Source organism: Orcinus orca, chromosome 18, assembly GCF_937001465.1.
Source record: "Orcinus orca chromosome 18, mOrcOrc1.1, whole genome shotgun sequence".
Taxonomy (NCBI): domain Eukaryota; kingdom Metazoa; phylum Chordata; class Mammalia; order Artiodactyla; family Delphinidae; genus Orcinus; species Orcinus orca.
Genome location: NC_064576.1, coordinates 57,490,136 through 57,503,859, shown reverse-complemented (window position 1 = coordinate 57,503,859; position 13,724 = coordinate 57,490,136). Strand labels below are relative to the sequence as shown.

The window sequence follows — 13,724 nt, the reverse complement described above, 5'->3', positions numbered from 1 at the left end:
CCAATATCCCAAATCCTCAAGCTCTCTTTGGTGCCCTGAGAGAAACAGATCTAAGTTTTCTTTCTCTTTTCTACCAAAGACTTATCTAACCAAAGGGCTACGGAGACTACTTTCACATTCAATGCATGTAATCTACCACCACAAGATGAGTCTGAGAAAGTAGTCAAACAATCTCGTCGTCTCGTTCGCCGTAAGAAGACGTTAGAAATACACACAGGCTGGATAAAGAGCAAGATTAAGGTAAGTGTGGCAGTTGGTGTTTGCACTTTGCACAGGGCTTTTTTTTTTTTTTGGCCCAGGTAAGACACATACACACACCATCAGGGAGCTGTCAGGACCAATACACAACATGAATACAAACAAGAAAAATACGTCCCATGTATAGAGGCACTCCTGAGTGTATGGGTTATCACAGACTCACTAGGACTTGTACTAGGGGTTGTTGAGACTCTTCTCCTTGTAGGGCCTACGTTAAGCAATTGGGTGGGGTTGGGAGTAGAGGAAAGGAAACATATAATATATAGGTCCCTCCCCTAACAAATTTAAAATCTATATCGAAAAAGCAATCACAGAGGGACTTCCCTGGTGGTGCAGTGGTTAAGAATCCGCCTGCTAATGCAGGGGTCACAGGTTCGAGCCCTGGTCCGGGAAGATCCCGCATGCCGCGGAGCAACTAAGCCTGTGCGCCTGTATGCCACAACTACTGAAGCCCATGTGCCTAGAGCCCCATTCCCCACTCTGTCCTGCCCTGGAGCTTTTGTTCCTGGAGCATCTGTCTCCCAACCAATTTTAAATGTCCTTCCTGCAGCCAGGGGGAAGGTCCTCCCCGAGATCTCTAAGCAAAGGATCCTGCCTAACCCACCATTCACGTAGGCTGCCCAAAAGGCCCATGAGGAGTGGGACATTTGGTTGTTTTTTGTTTTTACAAAGGGGCAATAAATTCCAAGTAGTTTGCTGAGTCAGGTAGCACTGTTTATAAGTGTGTGCTGGTGTTCAGGCAAAATCCAGCCCAGCCAGCATCTCTGCAGCAGTCAGGGAGAGATCACAGACAGACAGGAGCCAGGGAGAGCTCAGGGGCAGACAGAGAGACAGCAGTAGGGAGAACTCACAGACAGACGGCAGCTGTCTCATAGCTCAGGGTCCTGCCTATAAGGCACTGTTTTCCCTCTAGTAGAACTGAAGGAAGGCCAGAGATGTAGTCTCTTCTCTATTAACTTTTAGCTCTTAACCTCATACTTTGTCCCCAAGCCAATAGTGATGAGATTTGGGCTTTTAGATGTGCTATTTATGATATATTTCCCAGTGAGAGAAAATGTGACAACTCTACCTCTGTGTCAGAGATTTTTCTTTGCCCACGGTGTCCTTATCATTAGGAAAATGTCATTCCATGACAAGTGAATTTGACAAGAAGGAAGCATCTTGAGAAATTCCGGCTTTCAGGTGGCTTTTGAAAATAAGACCTAAAATACAAAATCCTCTCCCGTGAACATTATCTAGAAGCTTCTTACGAGCTATCGATAAGGAAGAAACCAACCATGGATATCATTATAAAGCACTTTTTTTTAGGTTTAAAAAAAAAGAGAGAGCGGTGATTTGCAGAGTAAATGTGCCAGGTGGCTGGGAGCTTAATGGCTAGAGTCAGTGTGTTTCCATGGGGGTGGGGGGGAAGGGATGGGAGGCAGACTGTGGGAGTCTGGCTCCCCTCTCACTGGATAGGCTTGTGTAAGTCAGGTAGCCTCTCTTAAACATGGATTAATGACAGTGTCTCCTCCATTGGGTCACTGTGTCACGGAAGTAAAGTGCTGAGCGCAGTGCTGGGTAGGGACAAGAGTCAGTTCCAGGATCATCATCATCACCTCACAGAGAGATTCCTGGGCATTTAAAGGCCACACCCTGCAGAGCCCATAGCAGCTCCTCAACCAGCTGCCCCTCTTTCTTTCATTGTCTCGGATTTTGGCATCCTGTTGTGAGCTCTCTTGAACAAAGGATTCTTCAACTGTTAAAATTAAGAGCTCGAAAACCACTGATGTGACATCTATTTAGAGTAACACGGGACACAAGATGACTTCAAAAGGCGTCCTGCTACAAACACCTGGGAAACTTAGACAAAATGTTAAAAGAATCCTTTGAAACGCAGAGTGTATAAGAAAGTGCGGGAGGTAATACCAGAAATAGAAACTGGAAAACGAGAAGAGTGAGAGCGAGAAGAGTGTGGGTGAGGTGGGTGTGTCCTGGTGGAGGGGAGGGGTGGGAAGCAGAAGAACTGTCCTGATAACCCAATGGCTTGGGTTTTAATGCCTGATGGGGACACGAGGGAGTTGGAGGACAGGCATCCTTCTCAAGCACAAGTGAAACAGCTACAATAAGTGATGACACACTCGGCCACAAAACAAGTCACAGAAAACACTAAAGAGCTGATGCCATATAGACTCTGCTCTCTTAACCCGGTGGATTTTAATTGGTAACAATAACATAGCCAAAAGTAACTGGTACATGTGCAAATTTTAAAACACTCTTGTAAATAACCTGTGTGTCAAAGAGGAAATCATATCGAAAATTTGAAAGGAGTCAGAATGAAATAAAAGGTAAGTATCTACACTTGGAAGAAAGAGCTAAAACAATATTTTGAGAGAAATGTTATAGCTTTAAATGCTTTTATTAAAGAAGAGGAGGAAGAGGATTGTGAAGAAGAAGAAGAAAGATGGAAATCGACGAGCTCAATGTTCAATTCAAGGAATTAGAAGAAAAATAGACTAATATATAAGACCCACAGAAAGAAGACGTGTGTAGAAAATAATGATAGGAACAGAAATTGATACACTAGAAAGCAAAGAAATAGAATAAACAAACCAAAAGGCTGGCCCTTTAAAAAGACTGGTAAAACAGGCAAATCTCCAGGCAACGTTGATCCAGAAAAACAAAAAAGAAAAGGTATAAATACTATAAAGAATGAAGACAGGGCTTCCCTGGTGGCGCAGTGGTTGAGAGTCCGCCTGCCGATGCAGGGGACACGGGTTCGAGCCCTGGTCCGGGAAGATCCCACATGCCGCGGAGCAACTAAGCCCCTGCGCTACAGCTACTGAGCCTGCGCTCTAGAGCCCGCGAGCCACAACTACTGAGCCCATGTGCCACAACTACTGAAGCCCGTGCGCCTGGAGCCCATGCTCTGCAACAAGAGAAGCCACCTTAGTGAGAAGCCTGCGCACCACAACGAAGAGTAGCCCCCACTCACCGCAACTAGAGAAAGCCTACGCGCAGCAACAAAGACCCAACACAGCCAAAAATAAATAATGAATAAATAAATTTTTAAAAATAAAATAAAATCTGCACACACGCGTGCACAGAGCGATCCATCTCAGCCTGCTTGTCACATAGACAGGTAAACCCGCCTGGAATCCCCAGCAAGTTGGTGGTGGTTATGGGTGGGGGAGTGATGGGTGGGTGGCACATGGGAATCAGAGAATAAGTAGACTGATCTCAAGCCTTCTAGTGACAACACCATGCTCTGATTAGGGACAATCAGCCCCTGCGAACTTTTCACAGGCTTGTCTCTTCTTCCTAGGTACATCAAGGTGATGCAAAAATCATTCTCTACCCCAGTGAGATTGTCTTCCAAATTCTCTTTCCTGATGGATCAGGCCAGATATAGTATCCACTGGAGCACAGGGACACATGTGATGTCTGAAAAGTCTGTGATTCGGGGCCAGGGCATGGGTTTTACTGGGGTCTGCGTCCTCCGCAGGGTTCTGCCCTCTCCAGGGGACCCCAAGGGACTACTTGTGCCTTAACCATCTCCCAGTTATCCATCAGGACACCTGGCTATGCTCATCCTCAGTATAAAAGAGGGAAAGTTCACATACATCATTCTGGAAGACAGTGAAAATATGTGTGTCCGGGCCCTTATCAACAACTCTGGCCATGCCACCTTCTATGATGAAAATGGAAACATCTGGTAAGCTTGGGTCATGAGTCTCAAACACCCCTCCCCGAGGAGAAGCAGTGTGATTAAGGTTTTGATTCCCAGTCTGCACATCTGTCCTCTCTCTGGGTAAGCCTCTCTTTCTGTCTCTCGTTCACTTATGAATTCATTCATCCGACTCACACATGGGGAGATGGGTATCATGATGGGCCAGTAAGACAGGTCCCTGACCTCAGATGACACACTATCCTTTTTGTACCATTGCTTCCCTGCCAGGAAATAGCAATCACAGACCCAGTAAGGTGGGACCCTTTTGGTTTCAGCACTCTATATCATTTAAGAATCAAACTTCATGAGAATTACCTTAGAAAGACCCAGTGACCCTCTGTTCCAGGTGCCTCTAAGAGGAGGGTATGGTGAGTGCTTTGGAGGGGCGTGTATTGTATTTTAAAAACATAACTTCTAAATATTTCATTGTAACTAACTTAGTTGTTATGTCCCATTTCTGGTAATGGTGGGAAACCTCATCTTACCAATTCGAGGTAATTCAGTCGCTTCAGAATTTTTCTTCACCTCTTTGGTTTAAGAACTCTGTCTTTTCAGGATTTCTCCCTTGCCTTCTGCTCTGATTGGTCATGGAGTGGGAAATGCATATTGTCTTGAACCAACTTTATACTTCTTGATAGTCAAAGCCAGAATTTTTTTAATTCCAAAAAAAGATTTTCATTCTCCAGGCCTTGGTTTTTAAGAATATTTTCTCTGCTATGAGGTTTTTCAACACCATTTCCTAGTTGACTACTTTGTTCTCAGGGGTATCTGCCCTTCCTGGAGGGCACTTTGTATAGAAATTGATGTCTGAAATACTACAAAGCTACAGTAATCAAAACAGTGTGGTATTGGCACAAAAACAGACATATGGATCAATGGAACAGAATAGAGAGCCCAGAAATAAACCCACACACCTATGGTCAATTAATCTTCAACAAAGGAGGCAAGAATATACAATGAGAAAAGACAGTCTCTTCAGCAAGTGGTGTTGGGAAAGCTGGACAGCCTCATGTAAATCAATGAAGTTAGAACACACCTTCACACCATACACAAAAATAAACTCAAAATGGCTTAAAGACCTATATATAAGACATGACACCACAAAACTCCTAGAAGAGAACATAGGCAAAACATTCTCTGACATAAATCATAGCAATATATTCTTAGATCAGCCTCCCAAGGCAAAAGAAATAAAAGCCAAAATAAACAAATGGGACCTAATCAAACTTATAAGCCTTTGCACAGCAAAGGAAACCATCAACAAAACGAAATGACAGCCTACAGACTGGGAGAAAATACTTGCAAATGATGCAACCGACAAGGGCTTAATATCTAAAATATACAAACAGCTCATACAACTCAATATCAAAAAAATAAACAACCCAATCAAAAGAAGAAGACTTAAATAGACATTTCTGTAAAGAAGACATGCAGATGGCCAATAGGCACATGAAAAGATGCTCAACATCACTAATTATTAGAGAAATGCAAATCAAAACTACAATGAGGTATCACCTCACACCAGTCAGAATGGCCATCATTAAAAAATCTACAAACAGTAAATGCTGGAGAGGGTGTGGAGAAAAGGGAACCCTCCTGCACTGTTGGTGGGAATGTACACTGGTGCAGCCACTATGGAGAACAGTATGGCGGTTCCTTAAGAAACTAAAAATAGAGCTACCATATGACTCAGCAATCCTGCTCCTGGGCATATATCCAGAAAAGACGAAAACTCTAATCCAAAAAGAAATATGTAGCCCAATGTTCATAGCAGCACTGTTTACAATAGCCAAGACATGGAAGCAAACCAAGTGCCCATCAACAGATGAACAGATAAAGAAGATGTGTCATATTTATACAATGGAATGTTACTCAGACATAGAAAAGAATGAAATAATTCCATCTGCAGGAACATGGATGGACCTAGAGATTATCATACCAAGTGAAGTAAGTCAGAGAAAGACAAATATTATATGATATCACTTATATATGGAATCTAAAAAATAATACAAATGAATTTATTTACAAGACAGAAACAGACAAAAAAAACAAACTTATGGTTACCGAAGGGGAAAGGGTAGGGGGAGGGACAAATTAGGAGTACTGTATTAACAGATACACACTACTATATATAAAATAGATAAACAACAAGGATTTACTGTATAGCCCAAGGAACTATATTCAATATCTTGTAATAACCTATAATGGAAAAGAATCTGAAAAAATATATATAAAACGGAATCACTTTGCTATACACCTGAAACTAACACAATATTGTAAATCAACTCTACGTCAATGAAAAAAAATTTTTTAAAGAAGGGAATTGATGTCTAAAAGGGGGAAGAAAGTACTGGATACAAGAAGCATCTGGGAGTGGGGACCAGAAACTCAGTCAATTATCTCCAATAGCATCTGCTACATACAGTAGGGCCTCTTCTCCCTAACGACACTTAAATTTTATGGCCACAAGAGACCTAGGGAAAATCTACTTTCACATTCTTGTTGAGGAAACTTAGGGACAGAGAAAATGATGAGTCATTCGCCCCAAGCCATACATAAAATCAGAGGCGAGCAGTTTTATGGAATTTTGACCTAGCCTGAAGTAAAGCATTCTTTTAAATGATCAAATAAAGTTTGCAAGACAAACAACATCTTATCCCAGCGCATCAAAACCCAAGGGGAACGATGGTGCTCGGAGCTGGGGAATGGCTGCCCCCCGCCTCGAGATTCTGATTCTGTAGGTCTGGGGCGGGGCCTGGAGATCTGCATTCTTTAAAAGCTTCCCAGGGGATTGTAGGGATTGGCTGGTGCTGGAGCCCAGGCCGGTGTGCCCACCTGTCTCCCAGGGCTGTGGCACCCACTCGGGGCTGTAAGATAAAGACAGGGGACTCCGAGGCAATACATCCCGTCCCCTCCAGGGGGCGGCTGCTGTGTGACACCACAGACCGTTCCTGGGACTCCAGGACAGCCTCAACTCCATGAGGAAATGGGCCCAGAGGTCCTGTCCTGGGGGAGAGCAGTGACCAGTGGTTCAACCTCTCTTCCTCTGGGCAGCCCAGCTTCCAGGCCCAGGCACTCGCCTCGTGGTCCCCTCCTGGCCCAGGAGCCCCTAACTTCTCATCTCCCGTCTCTCTCCTTGGGACCTGCAGACCTCTTGCCTTGGAAGTTTTTCGGAGATTGTGTTGACCACTTCACAGCTCCTGATTCTCCAGAGTGGGAGACATACCTCCCTTTCTAACCCTGGACTCCTCCCTCACGGGGAAACTGGGCCGCTTACAACCAAGAGGCTGTGGGATGTTGAAAGAGAAGCGGTTCTGCTCAGAGTGCGCCCCGAAAATCTTAGCAAGGGGCCCGGGCAGCATCCTGCCTGCAGGGCCACAGGCCAGGGCCCGGGCCCCCGAGGGCCTCCGCTCTCACCCGCCGCCCGTCAGGGGCCCCCATGGCAGGAGAGCCTCCACAGACGTGTCACTCTTGCTCTTTCTTGCCCTTTCTTCTTGCTGCTGGCTGGGCAGACTGAGTGGGAGAAGAGAAGCGCTCCCACTCCGACTACCCCGACAGGGATCGGCCGCTCTGCGCACAGGCCGGGAGGCCCCAGGCGGCCCCCCCGCGCTCAGCTGTAAGCAGTTCATTGCCAAGGCTTTCTTACTGCCTCTCCCAAGGGCAGCTGCATCTTCTCTCTCTGGGTCAAGCTCTCATCTCATTTGACTTCAACCAAAGTGGCTCCACGGATGGCATTTCAGGCATCAGAGACCTGGATGGGAGAGGGACTGTCCCTGTGTAAAGCCTCACACCCATCACACCTGAAAGTTCACACCACGGGTCAGAGCGCCCCAAGCTGCTTCCGCCCGCAGGGGTGGTGGCACCCGAGAAGACTGCTCCCACCGCAGAGGGACTCGGCCCCTGACGGACTTCACGGTCAGAGCTGCAGGCCTCTCGTCACTGGGAGAGAGATCCTGTGGCAAAGGCCCTCCAAGCCATTTGGGAACATTCAGCTGCTGCACCAGGGCCCCGCCGACCCTCATCCCTGCGGGGAATCCCACCTCTCCCCTGGTCCAGCCCCGCCTCCATTCCTCCTTCGCATCACAGGCCCTGGGAAGGATGGAGCGCCAAGCTGATTGGAGGACTGAATACTTCTCGGGTCATTTTTTGATCCCATCTCCTCAGGGAAGACAGAAGGCATGGCTGAAGTTTGCCGGCTGTGTGGAAGCTAAGCATCACCTCCACCCTCCAGACCCACGCTTGAGGAACCGCAGACCAGGCCTCCCTCCAGAGCTCAGGGTCCCACACAGCAAGGGCCCCAGACCTGCCTAAACTCGGGGTCCCTGGTGGTGGGTCCCGCCAGCTCCACAGTTTGGGTCTTTACACCCCCTGAGAAGAAGCCTTTAATTTCACACCATTCCTGGGTGTTCTAGACGCCAATTTCTTGAGGGAGGCTTAGCCCAGAACTGGATACCTCCAGGCTGAGACAGATCCTAACCCTGGGAAATGGGGAGGGCCTCGTGCAAAAATTCTGATGGGAGCCATTTAAAGGGTTAGAAGCTAGCGGGGATCCGCTCCCCTGCAGAGTGAAAGAAGACTCCTCTTTACCCTCTCCATCAATGATAATAAGGAGATCCTAATGTTCAACGACTTACTGCTTTGTACAGGCACTTAATCCTCACAAATACCCTATGAGTAAAGCACTGTTATTATCTGCATTTTACTGAGGCACAGAGAGGTTAAGTAACTGGCCCAAGGTCACACAGCTTGCAAATGGCAGAGCCAAGCTATGAACCTAGAAATTCTGGCTCCAGAGCCCAGGTTTTTAATACATTACATGCATCACAGCCTCTTGTCAAGGTAAAGAGGGATGTGGTCGGACAGGCTGGGCCCCATGGTGAAGGGACTTAATAGTTTGCACTCGGCTCGTTGGGCAGTGGGAAGCAACAGGAGGACCTAGCGCTGGGGAGTGACCAGAAGAAGTTCTCCTTATTGGAAGTGAACAAGGCAGCCGTTAGCAGGCCTGAGCCGGCCTCTCCCTCCCAACGTCCTACAAGGCCCCTGAACACCCCAGACGAGGCCTGGCAGGTGGTCTGAATAATCCGGGCTCCCCCAAACCCTGCCTTCTCCTGACTAACCCAGGTCCCAGATTCTCTTCCCTTCTGCATTTGGCTCCCGAGAGAAGTTGCTACCCATCAGCACCAATTCTCAAGACGGCCCCGGTGGGATTCAAAAAGCAGAAGCCAGGGCAGAGGGCTGTGGTGGGCTTGAAATGCCAGGAAGGGACGGCTCAAAGGAGAGCAGGGCCTGGGCTGAAAGAGGGAGGAGCCCACCACCCCTCGCTCACCCACAGCTGTTTCCGCGGGCGCCAGGCGCAGTGCGGGGCAGGGGCCACCCGGGAGCCAGACAGAGGTGGACCCTTCCCTCCAGACCACAAGTTACATTTCCATTTTAGTGGGACGGACGGATGATAAGCAAACCCAGTCGATTCTCATTATTCGAGATAGTTCTGTTCTGTAAGGTCTGCAGAACATGAACTAGCAAACCCTGAACCATTGCTCCCGGGGGAAAGATGCAAATGCACACATTTCATAGAGTCACAAACACGCACAGAGCACTGAAGGATTTGAGTTGCCTGATGTGCACATTCCCAGCTGCTTTGCCTTCTTAATTCAGCTCTTGACGAGGGAACCAGAGGATGGAGCCAGGAGGAGCAGGGCACGTGGCACCAGCAGCTTCAGTTCTGGGGCCGCCGGCTGGAATCTACCAGGATGGGTTGTTTCTAGTATGTACGGTTATCTGTGTGATATATACACACACCTATTTCCCCAGGGAGCAGTGGTTCAGTATTCGCTAACTCTGTGTTTGAGGCAACTTTACAGAACCCAACTACACCAAATAAAGAGAATCAATGTGTATTAGTAAATCATAGGAAGGAAATTAACAAAGAGATGGAGATAGTCATATCGGGACTCGGGGCTTCAGGAAGGGCCTCTCTGAGGAGGTGACATTTAAGCTGGGGCTTACAGCATAAGCAGGAGGGAACCACGCCAAGCAGGGTGGGGAGACCTCTCCAGGCAGAGGGAACAGCACGGCAAAGCCATAAGGAGTTCGAGAGCATGTGTGACCCGGGAACGGAAAGGAGCAATTGGGTGTGAGGGGCCAGGAGCACCAGAGGAGGCTGAACATGGACAGGCCAGGGCCGAAGGGCTGCACCTAGATGGGTTCACCTCCTTGTTGGCATTTCTCCCACCTGCCAAGGCCCCATGTTGGGGGGAAAGAGCACGGGTGGGAGGGAGGGAAGGAGGGCCGGCCTTGCACCCCTGGGAGAGGCTGTGCCCTCGCCCCCGGGGCCCAGTGCTGTGGCTGACTGATGCCTTCTTGGTCTAGGTTGAACCTGAGCCCAAACCTGGGATACTACTTCACCAGAGACAAGTACCAGAAGGCCTGGAACTGGTGGGATCTGAACCTCCACATCCATGCACCCCCCGTCCAGCCCATCTCCTTGAAAATCAACCAGTACATCAAGGTACAAATAAGGAGCCAGGATAAGATTATCTTCCGCTTCATCCACAAGCAGCAGCACATTTGCTTAAACCTAGGCACCAAGTACAAGGTAAGGTCTCAACTCCCCACGTCTCCTGCCAGGTGGGGAACTACCTGCACACAGGCCACTGCTGGCTTGAACTGGTCCACGCCCAGGCCTCCAGGCCATGTTTTTCAACACTCCAACCCCTAGGGAAACGAGGCCCCCTTCCCTGACCTGATGCTTGACCATATACAAAGCAATCATTTAACTTCCGAACACTTATCACTTAACATAAGATTCAGAGCTGAGGAAACTGACATTCTCATCCCAGCAAGACCCAGACACGCTCCAAGGGAGCCCCAGATGGATGTGGGGCTCGTAGGCAGACACCATGAGGGCCTCACTCTCCTGCTGTGCTAGGGAAGCCAAGGGGAGAAGCTGGACGCCCCCAGGAGGGCACAGCCTTTGGAAGGCAGGTCACACCAGGGCCCAGCAGCTGGCCACCCTTTGGTTTGGGGTCAGGTTGGGATGTGGCCACGGGCACAGGCCAAGTGAGTGTCTTGGGGAAGCAGCAGCAAGGTTGCTGGTGGTAGGGCTGGGTTCACAGATTCGCCCTGGAGAGTGACGTTTCCAGGGAAGGCTCGGTCATGGTCACAGGGTCCTAATCCTGACGCGGGGGGAGCTTGGCGCCCAGGTAGCATTAATCCTCACGAGCCGCCTGTGAATTCCCACAGTACATTACCCCGGCGGTGCTGAGCGAAATGAAGAAGGAAGCAGTCCTGGAGATGGAATTCAGTTCAACGGCTCAGAAGATCCAGATCCTTCTAGGGAAAATGAGGACGATCCTGAGTACACTGACCACCTCTGATTTGGAATGCTTCATACAGGGCAGCAAGATCTGGCCAACAAGACAATATGAGTTGGAGGAGGAACTCTCATCTTCCAAGCTGGGGCAGTCACCAAATTGTGCTGCTTCGGCACGTGCTGAATGTTCCCGGGAGGTGGAGGTGTCCAAAGCCCCGAGGAAACCCCCAAAGCCCTAGTTCATATCTTGTGGGAGCTGGTTTGTAATTTGGGACCTATCACAGCTCCTTGATTTGGAGAAAAAAAAAAAAAAGTTTTTCAGGGGCAGAGAGGGGCTGACAGAGTCTGTGGCTGGGCACAGAAGAGACTTAATCATGCGCCCTGCCAGCATTAGAAGCCAATTGTTTCAGCAGACAATACATGCCAACACCTGTCCCGCTTGCTTCTACTGCACATGAGTGCAGATGTTCTTTTGTGACTTTCCCATGCTTGGGTTGACTCAGGACACAGACTATCTCAAAGCCTAGCTCTGCCCACTGTTGGCTGTGTGACCTTGGGCAAGTAGCTCTCTGCCTCAGTTTTCTCATCTGTAAAATGGGTCTAGAAATAGTAGCTTCACAAACACCCCCGCCAAGACAGAGGGACGCCCAGTCAGCAAAGCAGCACCAGCCTGCAGCCAGTCCCCCACACCAGGAGCCCAAAAGGACCCACACTTAAACTCTCTTCAATAGCTGGGCCCCTTTTGGTCACTGGTTACAGTCACCAACTCAAATAGGTAAAGCAAAATGGGAAACGTGTGATCTGGATGGAAGATGCAATGGGTCTCAGAAAGGACTGGCATGTGGGAGGGCCCCAGGAGCCAGGAGGACTTTCGTTCTCAGCTCTGCGACACTGGTCTTGTTCCAAAGATGTGTTTTCTATGCATCTCAGTTCACATGGCTTTGTCTCCTGGTCTTTCTCAAAAGATCCCAGTGGTCTCTATTGGCCTGGCTTGATCAGGAGGCCACCCTTGGTGTGATCCAGTGTGGTAAGGGAGGGTGGGGTTATGTCTTAGGCTCCTAGTCGATGTCAAGCATGGAGAGGGGCAGTAGTTTCTAGAAAAGGGGGACTCAGGAGCTGGGCAATCTCCGATAGCGTGCCTTTTATATGTCCCTGGGACACTGCAAACTTCCCAGGATGGCCTCAACTACAGCCTGAACCAAGAGTGCAGGAAACACCTCCTTCCCGGCTCAGCCTAGCAATTAGCCAGCTCATCCCAGCTGTGAACAGCCAGCCCAGCCCCACCTTCGCAGCCCCGCTCTCCAGCCGATCCCACACTGCGCTCACCAAAGTCTCGTCCTCACCCCAAATCCCGACAACTGCGCGCCTGGGGTGGGACCAGGGTGGTCAGGCTGGCAGTAGTGGGGTGTCGCACGGTCACTTCCCCCGTGTGACTATCACACCTTGTTGGCAAGTAGCATCATCAGCTAAGACAACAGGTACTTTGTTGCCAGGTAGTGACCGCTGGGGAGCAGACCGTCACAGGCCACACAGTACTTGGGTTGACTCAGGACACAGCCATTCTAGGGACCTTGTTAGTTTACACCTCCGCTGGTGTGGGCAGAGGTCCCTTCTCTTACCAGGCCCTGGAGACAAGAAGCTCCGGAGTCGCGTCTCGCAGCAAACAAATCCTCCCGAGCCTGCGTGCATCTCAGAGCCCCGACGCTCCTCCCACGTGTGCCCGGGAAGCAGACAGCCCTGGTGGGGGTCTTGGTGCCACCACCCGCCAGCTGTGCGACCTTGGCCACGGCAGTGAGCCCCTCTGGGACTCCGTTTCCTCCTCTGGAACAGGAGGGCAACCACCAACACACCTTGCAGAGTTAGAGTGAGAATGAAAGCAGGTGGCGTCAGTGAAGCGCTCAGCGTGGCGCTGCACAGGTATGGGCACTTTATCATCCGTCAGTGCCTCTCCCTGGTCTTTCTCCTTCCACAAAACCTGAAGACATGACTCACCCCATTAACACGGAGACTGTCAGCAGGTGGCCTCACAGAGGCATTGTGCTCGGTCAGCTCCCTGTTTTAAATATTCTATTGCCAACGTGTATTTCACGTCGATTTTAGGCATTTCCAGCCTCTCTTGTAGCTGCTGCTCTGTTCGAGTGTTATCACCGGCCAGACACAATTACCCAGCACCCAGGGACTGTTTCATAAGGAAAAGGGAGTTACCTCACAGATTGTGAAGGAAGTAGCGAAAGTAGCCAGATGACCGGGAACTATAAAAATCCGGCCCCCACCCTCTGTATTAGTTTGCTAGAGCTGCTGTAACAAAAAGGACCACACACTGGGTGGCTTACACAACAAAAATGTATCATCTCACAGTTCTGGAAGCCCTAAGTCCAAGATCAAGAGCGTGGGAAGGATGTGGCCCAGGCCCGTCTCCCAGCTTCTAGTAGTTCCTTTGTCTTT

At 49.3% G+C, this 13,724-nt stretch overlaps 1 protein-coding gene across 1 annotated transcript in view; it reads left to right on the top strand.

The window, feature by feature from the left end:
* The window catches only part of ERICH6B (glutamate rich 6B), a 44,518-nt gene extending 31,252 nt beyond the window's left edge, over positions 1–13,266 (top strand). Inside the window, exons 6-10 of the mRNA XM_049701135.1 lie at positions 3,563–3,648; positions 3,800–3,952; positions 10,337–10,562; positions 11,210–11,363; positions 13,175–13,266. Of these exons, the coding sequence (XP_049557092.1) occupies positions 3,563–3,648; positions 3,800–3,952; positions 10,337–10,562; positions 11,210–11,363; positions 13,175–13,266 (711 nt within the window). The remainder of the gene's footprint in view (positions 1–3,562; positions 3,649–3,799; positions 3,953–10,336; positions 10,563–11,209; positions 11,364–13,174) is intronic.
* The last annotated feature ends 458 nt before the right edge of the window (positions 13,267–13,724 follow it).